The sequence below is a fragment of the Aedes aegypti genome, chromosome 2, assembly GCF_002204515.2.
Source record: "Aedes aegypti strain LVP_AGWG chromosome 2, AaegL5.0 Primary Assembly, whole genome shotgun sequence".
In the NCBI taxonomy this organism is placed as follows: Eukaryota; Metazoa; Arthropoda; class Insecta; order Diptera; family Culicidae; genus Aedes; species Aedes aegypti.
This window is the reverse complement of record NC_035108.1, coordinates 77,286,323-77,301,702: the sequence shown is the minus strand read 5'-3', so window position 1 is coordinate 77,301,702 and position 15,380 is coordinate 77,286,323. Positions and strand designations below refer to the sequence as shown.

Here is a 15,380-nt window from a genome sequence, read left to right as displayed (position 1 = left end):
GAATCAGAAGTTATCTCTAGTAAAGTTTCAGGAGAAACACCACATAATGTGAAATGTGCTGAATCTGATTGTCTTGACACGAGTTACTTTTTTATGAAACACTTTCGGTAATGCTTCGCCGATCTTTGTAACAAATGACAAAGCAATCACAACCCTCATTTCCCCCAAACCCTTTAAGACGCACACTTACCATCAGAATCAGTGAGTAGTCCGTAATCACCGCCACAATCACCAACAGGAACAGCCCCAGTCCAAATCCGGCCCGATGCAACGCATAAGGAATTCCTATCACTCCGCTGCCGACGATGGAGTTGATGTAGTTAAAGGAAGCTTGCGGAAGTGACGACAGAGTTTCCTCTTTGGAGCCCTCGTTGTTCTGAAATTTATAGGAGAAAGATTACGATAAGTTAAATTTCTGGGAAATTATCACATCTTCAACGTTATTGGCTTCCAATGGTCAGAATGTTAAACAAACTTTGAGGTTATAGTCTTAATATTGTTACCGAAAGACCCCTAATTTATGAGTTGGGTTATATCGCCCTAATCGCGTTCTAACCCAATGTAGTAAGGAAAAGGTTGAAAGTGTAGATTACACGGATTGATGTTCTGATTGTGCGTGTCGGGTGGTTAATTTTTAATGAACCCAGATTATGTGTCGGCTCAATCTGATTATGTACAAAGGGCTGAATTATTGATGATGTTGGTGGCGGCAGTCCTTGCTACAACAGGTGAGTTAGCACAAACTCATGATTGTTTGTCACCAAATTTAATTGGAATTCCAACAAATTGCAGCAACGTGACTGCTGAAGTGCTTCCCAGGTTTCCAAAACTGGTGTTTGATTCACTTGTTGAAATTTAGTCATAGTCGCCTTCAGGGGAAGGTCGGTTGGTTGCTTAGAAGACTTAATTCCGCTCAACAATTTATTCCAAACGCCATCGTCAGACACACCGGTGGGACAGTTATTGATTTTCGAACTTTCCTATTTGTTTCCACCCGCTCCGGTTTGGAGAAACTTGTTGAATAGAGGGTAAAACAACAGCACAGCCGAGCTAGAATTTCCTCACTTGCCAAAAGCGATTGTGGTTGATGTATGGTGTTTCCTCCATATAACAAGTAGAGAAGGAAATGACGTAGGAAAAGTGAGAAAACAGTGGCTTTCGTTGTGCCCCTGGGGATGACAAATTTGCTTTGCTCTCAATCACCTCTTCGTTGAAGTGGGCGCACATTTGTTCTGAGTACGGAATAGGAGCGGAAATAAATCAGATGTACGTGTAAATAAGGGTACGACATTAGAATCGTCTACGAACAGATGTACAGTGCAGTCTTTTGGTCGAACTATCTAGCGTGAACTATACGTCGAGTGACAATGTTATATCCTTATACATTGTCAGTGTACTTCAAGTCCTAACTAAGTCTTTACAGTTCTTATATTAGATAGATCAGTAAGGTACGATTCAAATTGCATCAAATATCAAAAATGAAAAAAAAAAACAGTTCCTTGGAAACCAAGAATACAAAGACAGCAATACGATGATATGATGTACGATTCTGTTTTGGGTTTCCGGGTACCATGAAAGTGCTCAGTACGTTTCCGTTTATTTCGCGTTAAAACGTTTTAATGCAACTTTTCTACAAATAAAATGGTACTTTAGATAATACTTCACATAATATAGTTTTTTATAAGGTACCGTGGGGTAAGTGGATACAGAAAAATCAATAGTTAGCTTCATTGTTATGTACAGCTAACGTGAATAATGTAACTCAAACTTTTTTCTGTGGATAACAAATAAGGGACTATTATACTTCAAATCGTAATTTATTCCGATTTTTCTGATTGTTATGTATTGAGTATAAGAGAATTAAAAAATTGCGCCAAATGATCCACTTGTCCCACCATGGTGGGGTAAGTGGATCACCATTCAAAAAAATCTATTTTCGAAACAAATGTAGTGTGATTATGTTTAATAAGAATCATATAACCCTCGTTTTTGTCATTAGTGCTAGTAATGTTACAGTTTAATAAGAATCTTTATTTAATCAAAATATAGTAAAAAGTATGTATATATTAGCTCATACTAATTTGAACAAAAAAAATACGTTGTAAGTAGAAAAATTTGGAGAAAATTCATCCATACGCATAAGTTATGCAGAAGTATTGAAAGATAATTCCTAACAATATTTTCGAAAAACACTCTTGGTTTAAAAATATTAGTTACATTTATTTTTGACTAACAAACTGAAATCGTTCTATTTTATTTATGAATATATGTGTATCATCTGTCTAGAACAATTTATATGGTCAAATAAGGTACGATACTATGCTTTAGATTGGACAATTAGTATATTTTGCTCTTTTACAACTCAACTTAGATAAACCACGAAAAGTTTCGTGTGAATTTTGAAATTATTATTCTTTTTATATTTTTTTTTATACCAGAAAGGTTGAAAAAACTTTTAGGTGGATAAATTCAAATTTTCTATGGTCAATTTGACAAATTCAAGCTGGGAATGGAACAAAATAAAGGAAAACAACATTTGCGGATATTAAAGCTTATTAAAATTCTCGTAAGCAGTCTGCCAATAAATGATAATTATTCTTGATCCACTTACCCCACCCTTATTGAAAAGTAGGGGTAAGTGTACCATGTCCAATATATTTGTATTTATTTATAAAAAGGACATATTTTTCATTGTGATTCATTCAATTAGAACTGAAATGCTCACCATGTGTCGAAAAAAATAATAGAATTCGTTTTTAGACAGAGATACAATGGATTTTTGATTGATGGAAAACAATTTTCAAATTAATTACTTCTTGCAGCTAACAAGTTTGCTTGTGTTAGTGTACGTGTAGTACCAGTTTTGCAATAGTATCAGTGTGGGCGTAAAAACATAACCTAAAACAAAGCAATGGTGCGAAAACATTCAACATATTCAAGTATTTATGCTTTATATTGACAAATGATCCACTTACCCCACTGATACACTTCCCCCACTGTACCTTACATATTTAAATCAAAGGCACGTATCACATATCGATATGTACGTCTTGGAATGATCTCTGATGGTGTTTTGGCATAACTTTCATCATATTTGATGCAGAAGTTCCCTGAGGCAAGTTTATTTTTATACAGATTTTCAAAATTATTCATTATTTTCAAGAAAAAAAAATAAAACTAAATCTAAAAATAGTACAATTTACACCAAACGCTTAAGTTTAGGCTAAAAGCACATGTTAACTCAATTTTTTAATGTTTTTCGTTTGTTCAAGTCCAAAAAACATTTTTTTTATGTTTATTTTAGATTTTGTCACACCCCTTGGCTTAAACGCAATTATTGGGTGTATTTTGTTTTCCGTGTCTCTTTCGAAATGTCAGATAGGAACAACCCCAGTGTTAAAACTGAAACCCTTGTGATGTTTTTGTCGACTAAGCGAACGTCAAACATGATCAAAAGTGTCAAGGTTCATTTATGCAGAGTCTATGAATGGAGAGTTGCGCAAAGAGAACTGGCAACAAGTTCACCAATCACAAATCAATTTATTATTCGGGCCACATACTTTACTGTGTGCGCTTTCCAGTGACTTCACTCAAATGCACTCTCAATTCGAATGTTTGTTTCCAAAGTCACAAAGAACAAAATAGAAATTAATCTCTGGTTTTGTAATTATCACAAGTAATCACAATGAAGTGTTTAGTAGACATTGCAACAACTCATACACTATAAACACCAAGAACCTCAAAAATTTGATATTGTTGGTTTCCGCGCGACGAGCAACTGTAAAAACAGTAAATTTATTTTTGCCGTTTGCTATCCCACTGAAAATTGACCGAAAATAGCCACATCTGTTGCGTAAGTTTGGGTTGAATAACTATTAGATAGTTTTCAAACTAACTTATTTCGTATAGTTTATCTAATTTTAGTTGCATTTCAACTATGAAACGTATTTATATATTTCCACTGATGCAGGGTGATTACTTACATTAAAATTACCCACCAATTATAGGCCCTAAAGAGCAATTATTTCGTTACATCATCATACTACATCGCAACTTAAACCGTAGCATTGAAACTTTTTTTTTTTTTGGTCACGATAACGATACTCCTCTCGCCCCAAAACGTGTTTGTTTATTTTGCTCGATAGGTAGACGATTTGACTGTTCAATAGGTAGACTTGGTTTCAGTCTTCGCGCAACTCTCCATTTATGGACCTGAATTTTAAATTAAAGTTTAAGAGCCAGTTCGCGAGAACCGCAAGCCCCTTTCCAAGGGAAGTTGTATTGATGTTCTCCGATCAGGCTGAAATTTTCAGGCATTGTTCTTCTATATAAAAGAAGATGTTTTACAAAATTTTAGATTTTTATATTAGGGGGAAATGGGACAAAATGACCCCCAATGATTTCATGTCACTAAACATGCAAAATTACAAAAACTGATATAACTCTAGTAAAAGTGCACGGATTGTGTTGAAATTTGGCATGATTACTCTACGTTATATAAACTTTTAGATTGGCATGGTATTTGGATTTTAAAAACACTTCAAATCTAAAAAAATCTAAAAAAAGCTACAGTAAAAATGCACGGATTTGCATGAAATTTGGCATGTTTTCTTTACGTTATATAAACTTCAAAATGAACATGGTATTTAGGTTGGAAAAAAATGTTTCAAATTAAGAAAATCCTGTTTTTTTTTGTAATTTTTTTTTATCAAATCGGCTTATATTTTATCAACCGAATTAGGTCAAAAAACTTAATATTAAAAAATTACAAAAATCCGGACGGTATGAGCAGTGTGTGAAGGCCTCCGATTATATCATACCGAGTTGCCGCTGCCATATCTTAAAGAAGTGTCATTTCCTTGCAAAAGTGATTATGTGGATAACAATAAGGCATTGCACCAATATTTTCGGTCGGCAGTCAGCGTTGTTTCTTCTCACGCTGTTTGGTTGGGAGTCAACTACCACATTTTATTAATTTGGGTAATGTTTTGATGGGTTCGATTGGGAGGGCCACATATATGTGTACCTTATATGATGGTATGTTTGCTAGAGATCATTTTGTAAATAATTGATTTGAGCTTAGTTTAAACTGACTACACATATGGCTGTTATGAGACATTGTACTGTTTATATTTGAATAGAGTTTTGACTTTTACTGGCCTTGATGTTTACAAATTACACGAAAGAGTAAAATTGCATTTTCTCACGAAAATTAGGTATTTTTACAAAAAAAAAAAAACATTACACGTTACAATAATTCTTATGGTTTTGTGTATTTTCCGACACCAATATGAACGGGTTAATTGGGTCATTTTGATTCACTTAACTTATGAAAAGTGTACTTCTGCCAAATGTGCTCCATTTTGAGTTGTAATGAAAACATATTGAAAAACTATAATAGATAGATAGATAGACAAGCTATAAATTGTGCTTATTGTAACTTGGTTACCTGTTTTAAGTTCAAACACTACAACGATAAATGCAGCAAATCATAGCTATAAATCCGAACACTTTTAAATCAAAATCCTATCAACTTTGTTTCAACATAAAATTGTAAAATTGAACTATGCAAAGCTTTTCAAAATCAACTAAATATATCACGCCTTTAATAACTTGTAGAATGCATGTGTTCTGTATTCGTTTTAAAATACAAAATTAAGCAATGTTTGTGATTTATTTGTTTGGACAGACATGTTTTTTGGTTTAAATTGCAATCATCCGCATTGAACGACGCACAGTATTGTTCTTATTACATATTACAAATATGTTGATAATGATCAAAGTATTATTTCAGTTTTATTTGAAAATTGTGTACTTAAGGCATCTAAACATACGATTCCAATACAATGTCCGGATTTAAAAAATATTTGGCTCCATTCCGGACAGCCTCTTTTAACTATTTTAAACTGTATTTACATCATATTTTTTTCAAAACTTTTAAACTATAACTTTGTATATTATTATGTTACAATCACTATATAGAAGGCATATTTTTCATTTAATATAGTTATATAAACGTTGTGGGTGTATTCTTTGGCACTATCACTAATACAAATTCACCACGGAAAATACACCACGTCTGGAGTATTTTTTTTTCATTTTTAATAATTATTCATAAATGGTTACTAAATCATAAATGCGCGTAAAATAAGTAATCATGTTTATAACAAGTAAAGAATTAAAATAAACATATTAACCTTCAATTTAGCATTTTTTTGGTAAATATTATCAGAATGTCCGGATATTGGTACCGTCCGGATTTTGATATACCACAGCACACCGCCAATGAGCCCTTAAGCTGCCCTACAAAACTTTACATATATAGTTTTTTTGACCTAGTTCGGTTGAAAAAATATAAGTCGATTTGATAAAAAAAAAAATCAAAAAAATACAGTTTTTTTTTCGATTTGAAACATTTTTTCAATCCAAATATCAAGTTCATTTTGAAGTTCATGTAACGTAAAGTAAACATTCTAAATTTCATACAAATTCGTGCATTTTTACTATAGCTATAGCAGTTTAATTCATTTTGAATGTTTGTTTTCATAATAAATCATTAGTGGTTATTTTGTACCACTTCCCCCTAATATAAAAATCTGAAGTTTTACGAAATAACTTCTCTTATATAGGAAAACAACTCCTGTAAATTTCAGCTCGATCGAAGAACGTCAATACAACCTCTCTATGCAAGAGGGTTGCGGTACCCGCAAATTGGCTCAAGTTCAAACACCACCCCGAAAAAAATTTTTTTTCGAAAATTTTTGAAACCGCATATCTGGATTACACCTCAAATTAAAGCCCATGAGTTGCCCTACAAAACGTCATATTTAGATTTTTGACCTAGTTCGGTAAGAAAAAAAAAATGATCACTAGAAAAAACAGAAAAAAAAATCACTAAAATTTTTATGAAAAACTCATTTTTCTCGATTTGAAGTACTTTCAAAATCCTAATACCATGCCAATCTAAAAGTTTATATAACGTAGAGTAATCATGCCAAATTTCAACACAATCCGTGCACTTTTACTATAGTTATATCAGTTTTTGTGATTTTGCATGTTAAGTGACATGAAATCATTGGGGGTCATTTTGTCCCACTTCCCCCTAATATAAAAATCTAAAATTTTGCAAAACATCTTCCTTTATATAAATTAAACAATTCCTGAAAATTTCAGCCTGATCGGAGTACATCGATACAAGAAGGGGTTGCAGCTCTCGCGAACTGGCTCTTAAAGTCAACTAATGCCTTCACTCACAATCCAAGGTTACAATTACTATAACAACTTTCAGGAGCTTGCATTGTAATAAGACAATTGCATATTTTATAAGAACATACTAATTTTGAAGAATGGGGAATTCTTATTTGCCTCAAACCAATGCATTGACTCTTTTTCAAATACTTTTTATTTTACCATGGTACCCTAATATTACTAAAAACCGAATGACCGAATGACAATTTTTCTTTAAATCTTTTTCTCATATGACTCTAAATTTGGATGGATTTTGGTACTTCAAATGATATCTACAGACTTCAGTGCACATTTGCACTGACTGACCAAATGTTGGAAAAGAGAATTGTGAAAAAGTCTAAAGAGATAGTCGGGGCAGTTTCGCCAACGGGGTGGAATGAGCACCCTTTAAAAACTGCACACATGTTTTAAATTTCATCTGAAACAACATGCAACCCTAAACCTGACAAGGAAAAAATGCAATAGGTAGGTTATAAGTCAGTACTTTCAACTCAAAGAAAAGAAACAAACAGTGCTCGAAAAATAGCCCATATTGCCCCGAATGGCTCTTTAAATTTTTATCATTTTAGAATGATGATACTTAACTGTTAGAATGTTTAAAAAAATAACATTTTCGCACGGAGTGTTTATAAATACAGTCAACTCTCAACAACTCGATATTGAAGAGACAATCGAGTGAGGGAGGTAGCGAGTTACAGAATACACACACAGTGCAAATGCGATCCAAGGGATAATCGAGTTAGCCATGAAAACCAACTTTTACTGTGGTTCTCTAACTCGATATCGAGATGAAAAATATCGAGTAAGGGAGAGTTGATTTTATTTATAACTTTAAAGTGTAGTAAAAATATTGAATTTTCGAATTCGGATTACATGAGATAATTTCACTATTATAATAGGGTGTCCAATCCTCCCTTCGGTTAAAAATCGACTAGAAAAATTATATATTAAAAAAAATCATTCATTTATTCTTGAATTTTATGAGACAGCGGAAATTATGCAGATCTAGTGTATTGATTTTAAATTGTTAAAATTCATGCAAAAATCCGAAGAGTCCATACTATTTTCAGCACTTGTATTGAATTTCCTCAAGGCGGCCAAACTGCCACACTTTCCCCAACTTGCGTCTTTTACACATATTGGAAATTAATTCGACTCCATCATATTTAATGGCTTCCTCAATAAATATCAATTTTACTCCTTTTATATGTTTGTTACTGCCAACAGAAGTCTTTTTCTGCAAGAAATTCAAAGCACTACTGGTAAGGTCAATATGAGTGGGTGAGCTTTTTTCTCTGTCAGCTCTTATTATGCACGTCACGAGAATTTCTTGTGAAATTTGACCATACTATTGACACAAACTCCTACTCCCATCGGTGGAGAAAATTTCCGGAAGGTAAAATCAAAACCAACAGCATCGCTATCTTCCATGCTCTTCGCTCGTCGATGATGGCATAACTCGTCCAATTCAATAACAAGATGATTGCAGCAAAAAAAAAATCAATTAAAACACCATCTCCACTCATCAAGTTGTCCATTCTATGGGGACCCAAGTTGGAGCGATGTGCTGCATATTGCACTTTCCTACTGAATACAGTGAGATCCCGTGCAACGCTGTGATCATGAATAAAATAAATACATTTCTCGCGATCAATATTATAATGATGTAACTGCAGTGATCGATTTCTCATTCTTTCACTCATAACTTGGCCAGACGAATATTTTCGAATTCTTGTTTCACAAGAAGGTTTTTCTGCATCGTAAAATCGAAAATTAACTTTATTCCGTATAGTAATCCAAGTAGAAAATCATTGAAGGGGCTCAGATAGCTGTAAAGGAAAACGCGCTTTAATTCAACAAAACCCGGCTGAGGGTCGTGAGTTCAAATCCCGTCGGTCCAGGATCTTGTCGGGCTAGAAATTTTCATGAATCCCCAGGTCATAGAGTATCTTCGTACCTGTCACGTGATATACACACATGCAAAAATGGGCAATTGACTAGGAAAGCTCTCAGTTAATAACTGTGGAAGTGCTCATAAGAACACTATGCTATGGCTCTTCCCAGTTGGAACGTAACGCCAGAAAAAATAAAAAAAAAGAAAATCGTTGAAAAGATGTCGATGATTGTAGTTCCACCTATATGCGAGATTTGTAATATTTCAGAGACTCTAACATATCTCAGCTCATCACCGAACAAATCAAGAAAATTCATTTCAAAACAATCGAAGCTTTATAGCGATTGATGACCGGATGTCAGAGCGTTATTGAAGACCCAACTGTATCTCCATCATCAACTGATATTGGATCGTTTCGAACGTGTAGATGACATCGCGTCGCTGGGCTGCGATTCCTTTTTTTTCCTCCACCGAGACAAAGTGAGCAAAGATGAATGGAAAAATGTCCTCGCCAGTGAAGCGTTCGTCCTTTTTTTGCACCCGGAATGTCGAATCAGGGATGCCAGATAAAAAGATATTTCTTCAATTGAAAGATATTTAGAATTTCAATTTATAGATTAGACCAAACGAGATGGAAATAACAGCAAATCTTTTAGAGACCACCAGAGATTTGTTCTAGAATTCTTGAAGGATTTTTACAGTGGTTTATCTGGCATTTTTTACTTCTTATTGTTTTACTTGGCATTACGTCCTAACTGGGACAGACCCTGCTTCTCAGCTCAGTGCTCAATGAGCACTTCCACAGTTACTAACTGAGAGCTTTCTTTGCCAAAGTTGCCATTTTCGCATTCGTATATCGTGTGGCAGGTACGATGATGCTTTATGCCCAGAAAAGTCAAGAAAATTTCCATTACGAAAAGATCCTGGAATCGAACCCAGACACTTTCAGCATGGCTTTGTTTGGTAGCCGCGGACTCTAACCACTCGGTTAAGGAAGGCCACGTATGAGTGTGTATATGACTCATATCCTTAAAAATCCACCTGGCATCCCTGCGCCGGATCCACCGGAAAGGTCCCAATGGGTGTCGGTGCCATCCAGTGCAGCAGCGGACTTCCGCCATCATCATCAGTACACAATCAGTGGGTAGTTTGAAATTTCAATTTAAACTTGAACAACGCTTCGACATACAGCGGGAAAATCCCATTCAAGTTTGATTCCAGCCCCGAGAACGGATCCTGCCAGAGTTCAAGGCCTTTGACTTTGGATGTTTACCTTCAGTCCCGGCGAAAGGATTCACTTCGCAAACAAATCCCATTTCCATCACTGTCTGTCTAGGAGTCGATATGGGTGGACGGGGAAAACAGGGGATCGACGCGATGGGGATTTGAGATTGAAATCAAATAAAATTAATCCTTTACGAGCGGAGGATTTGCGGTTTCGAAGGAAGATAGCTACAGAAACTTAAAGGAAGCCATTCTTCCGGTTAGTGCTATTGTACACGGTAAGAAATAATAAGATTCAGATTATGATTTTGAAGAAATTTTGGACATGTGCTATTAAAGTTTCCTAATTAAAGAAATTAAAGAAACTAATTTTGTCCTAGTTGTAGTTTCGTACATTTACTTATTATGCGTTTGTAAGATGAAAAAATTGTAAGTGAAATTATAAAAAAAAAATCCACATGCCCAGGTGGGATTCGAACGCACAACTCTTTTATGCTAGAAGAGCGCTTTACCAACAAGGCTATTAAGTCTTTAAATATGTAATTGCAAATTTTCTGAACTCCCATTTCGGTTCAAAGTACTTATCGTGTGTTTAACATGCTTTCGATATACGAGTTCAAAAAATTTAAAAAAAAAACTTTGATGTAAGTTTTTGCCCACACCGGAACAATTTTCCGACCGTGTCTCGGACGATGGGCTCGATGGAATCTGTAGTCACGCACCAGAATGATGTAATAGGCGCTGGATGGATGGGGATTAAGACGATGACCGATGACGATGACGATGGTTTAGAGGTACTTTGAGGGATAGACGACAGCAAGATGGTCAATGTTTACCTTCATCAGTGAGTTGATATCGTCGAAGGCGGCCGCTTCGGTTGAGTCATCGCTACCCTGGAAAGAGAGTCGGAGAGAAAACTAGGTCAATGAAGGGCAATGAGCTTTATGGTGTTTTGTTGAAAATTATTGGTGATTAGATTAGTAATGATTGACACGCCATTTTGTGATTACTCTGTGACTATGTAAAACAGTTGGTTAATAAATGTATCAATTAAAGCTTTCATGATTTAGACATGGGACCTTCCTTGGCCGAGTGGTAAGACTCTGCTTCTAGAATTCGCTTTAAACTTGTATTATTTTATAAAAAAAATTGATGACTTTTTTAACGGCAACGGTAGCAAGGTACTGACAAATGAAATGACAGGACATAACAGTGAAGCACAATGAAGGTTCTGCCATCAAAGATTTTGTTGGACTAAAAAGCGAATTTGCACAATATATTCGGCGTTGACATCAGCACAAGTCACTGCATATACAAACAACCAGAGAATCTATGAATATAGAATGACGCTTCACGTCGCATCGCAGCTTTTGTCAACGCTCAGCACACCGGCATTTTGCTCCAGTTTCAGTGCAATTTCACATCGCTGGCTGGGGTATCATCTGTTCGAACGAGTAAAGCCATTTCGAATTTCCCCAAAAACTGCCATCCTCGCGTGTGCACACATCACCCATACCTATCCCCAAACGAATATCCCAACCAGTCGGAAGAAACAAGAATATTACAAATCCTATCAAATTGATAACAAAATTGTTACAGAATATATTTTAATGAAGTAACGAAATAACAATTTTGTTTGAAATTGATGTTACTGTTCATAACTTTGGATGTTAACTTACAAATGCGATGTCAAAATATAACAGATAATTTTCTAAACCTGTTACGAAAAATATAACAAGATAAGAATTAAGCCATCTTAACAACGAAATTATATTTATTCTTCTTATTTTCAACTGCTTGTTCTATTTTTAATGTATTCGCATACTTTGAGCATAATAGCAATAGAGAAACTAAAAAGTATATTGGAGTACCTTGTACCTTTTAATTCCGCCCTAAATGCTTATATTTGACAGATACGCGTATTTCGACCAACACTTGCAGTCTTCTTCAGTGTCAGTTAGTCGTATCTACAGTGGATATAGGGCAGAATTAAAAGGTACAAGGTACTCCAATCTACTTTTTAGTTTCTCCCACTGTTTGTTGTTAGAAACATGTTATAATCTTGTTATATGATTCAGGTCGGGATCTCACACAGAAAGGTTCCGTCTGACTAATCCGTACCTCGACACATCCATCTTGGGAGATTTGCAGCACGACACTTTTCCGGCCGGTCGTTGAGACGCTAGCTATCGCTTAATACCGAAAATGACGGAAAAGAAAAAGTTTGGCTTCAAGACGAGCCAAAAAAAAAAAAAAAAAAATAGCCGGCCCACTTCTTCATCGTTATAATTCAGGATGACCATTGGAATGTGTTTATCAGGTTCAAGTCCTTGCGAATGTTATCGCTTCTAATTTCGACACGTTTCTAACCGGGTTGACTCCCCACCATCCCCAGAACGAGCATTGAGCCCACGCGGAAACTAGAGTTTCGTTATTTGCACGGATGATTTCTTTCTTCGCCATTGGTGTAGCCAGAGGAAGACAGAGGAGGGGAGAGCTTTCCCTTATCCCTGCTGAACTGAAAATAAATTAAAAATAAACTGATTTATTCCAAAGATTTCTATTTTGTTCAAACTTATCAAAAATTTTATCCAGGGTTCCAATTTATTAAATGTTTGGTTATGATAAGTTCTTTGGAGTCCAACTAAAAAAAATCAGACTTCTGCCAAAGGCTATTCAAAGATTTCGTCCAAAAATAATAACGATACATTTCTATGAAATGCACCAGTATTTCTGAGTTATACAAGAATTTCTCAAAGGTTTGTTTTAGATATCCACGCAGAAGTTTTTTCATTCTAGTTTTTCCAGGGATCCTCCTTGAATCCACCATTCCTTTCCAGAACTTTCTGATTATGTTTAAAATTTCATTTGAGATTCCACAGCAATTACTTCAGATTTTTAACAGGTTTTTTGTTTAGAGTTTTGTGAAATATTTCCAAAAAAATCAGATGAAAACCATTGAAAGACTGCTACAGAAATGAATCGCAAGAGACCGTGTATAATTCGTTTTTTAATAAGTATATAAATTACTTCAAAAATCTATCCAGTTTGTTTTGCAAAGATTCCTACTAACCGCATTACATTTTTTTCATAGGATTCGCTCTAATGCTCGTTTAACATTTCCACAAATAGCACCTATAGGCAATGTTTTGCATATTCTTTGAGAAACTTTGTCTTTTTGTTTTTTTTTTTTTTTTTGTTGAACTCGACCAGGAAATATTACGAAATTTTACAAGAGTGCGATATGGATTTTCAGTAATCCAGTATTTTTTTTTCAATTTGTTCCTTCCAGCTCTTATGGAATTTGCTCTATAAATCACTATGAATCTCACTAAAAAACTCCTAAAAAAATTCTTTCTGTGGAAACTGCTTCGAAAATATATAATATGAAAAAAAATCGTTAGGCCTAGGCAAAAACTACAACTAACAATAAGACTTATAATAAAATCTTACAGTAGTTCCATAGAGAACAACTACTGAATAAGTCAAAACATTTTGCAAAAATGCCGAAAATTTGAAAATTTGACGATTTTTCATTGAAATTTTCCAAGAGTTCATTAAGGATTCCAGCTTAGAACACCTTCAATCGTTTTTCTGAGTGATTTTTTCAGGTATTTATTTTTGAACTCCTCCAAGAAGTATAACTCCTACAGGAATTATTTCTGGAATTCTCTTCAAGAATTTGATAGAAATGTATCATTTTTTTTTTTTTCATTTATAAGCGGTTTCTTCACCACCGCTTAGACCTTAAACCTAGTTTAACTATATGGGTAAGCGTGGTTTACGGCTTAAGCCATGGTGAAGAAATCGGCCCTTAGAGGTACTTTTTCCGGATTCTTCTACAAAATTCTGTGGCCATTACTTCTTGAAGTTCCATTTACGATTCCTAGCGGACCTTTCTCTAGGATTTACTCGACTATTTCGTTAAAGTTTATTTTTTTCAAAAATCTTAGCTTAGATTTTTCTTAAAGCTCTCCTAAAAATCCAGAGAGTTCCTGAAGTAGAATATTGTTGCAGGTATTACAGCTTTTTTGTTGTCTAACAGTTGCTCTGCGAAACCTTCAAAGTTCCTTTCAAAGTCCTAACAATCTAATACCCAAATTTTTATTTTCGTTCTAGGTATCATTTTTCGTCATATAAAATCGATTTAAACACGTTTTGGACAATTTATTTTTATTCGCAGATTTATGAATTTTGGTTTTTGATTTTTCTTATTTTTATTTTTGAACATCCCTATCCTTTTTCATTTTTTCTTGAAACCTCTTCTGGGTACTGATTTTTCACAAAAATAAAAATTTAAGTTTGTGCAATACTTTTGAAAATATTTTTTTTTCTGAAACATATTTTATTTTCCGTGTAACTAATGTCAAAAAACGATTTTAAACTATTTCAATTTCGCCAGGCTCTTCTTCTGCAATAGGTAATTGATAAATATAAGTTAAATTAGACGCAAGCATTTGTAGGTAATAAAAATAAAAATTTTCAAACATTTTTTTCAATATAAAAATGTTTCAAAATTAGTTTAATACTTTGCTAATATGAGTATTATAATCCCAAGGTTTATGCCAAAAATAAAATCATTTAGAATTCCGAGCTAAGAAAAAAAATTATCTGAATTATAATTAGCATTGCATTTCGCACAAATTCGTAGGTGGAACAGTCCTAGACCATTGTATAAGGATTGCCTCCTTCCCGTCCGTTAGCAAAGTCAAAAAATTGGGATTTACCTCTTACCCTCAGACAAGATTGACGCTTTCTCCAACAGTTGAGAGCTGTCCTGGCCACGTCCTTGCGAAAGCTGGGGAATGGGAGACGATGATTGATTGAACACCTACTTAAGAAAGATGCAGGGGACTCTATGACCTTTCATAGGTGTTACGGGATGTTGTGGAATGTTGATCGAAAGGGTAGAAATAAAGGGTCCTAAATAATATGACAAAGTCTTGTAAACATTCTTTGATGGCTATTAGAATCTACTCAAAACGACATATTCAAGGCACTGCTCGATACACAG

At 34.6% G+C, this 15,380-nt stretch overlaps 1 protein-coding gene across 6 annotated transcripts in view; it reads right to left on the bottom strand.

Moving 5' to 3' along the window:
* LOC5568904 (putative sodium-coupled neutral amino acid transporter 11) overlaps positions 1 to 15,380 on the bottom strand; it is a 151,311-nt gene that overhangs the window by 66,516 nt on the left and 69,415 nt on the right. For all 6 annotated transcript variants that reach the window (XM_021841303.1, XM_021841305.1, XM_021841308.1 and 3 more), the window contains exons 3-4: positions 11,203 to 11,259; positions 191 to 376 (exon numbers count right to left, since the gene is read on the bottom strand). In XM_021841303.1, the coding sequence (XP_021696995.1) occupies positions 191 to 376; positions 11,203 to 11,259 (243 nt within the window). The remainder of the gene's footprint in view (positions 1 to 190; positions 377 to 11,202; positions 11,260 to 15,380) is intronic.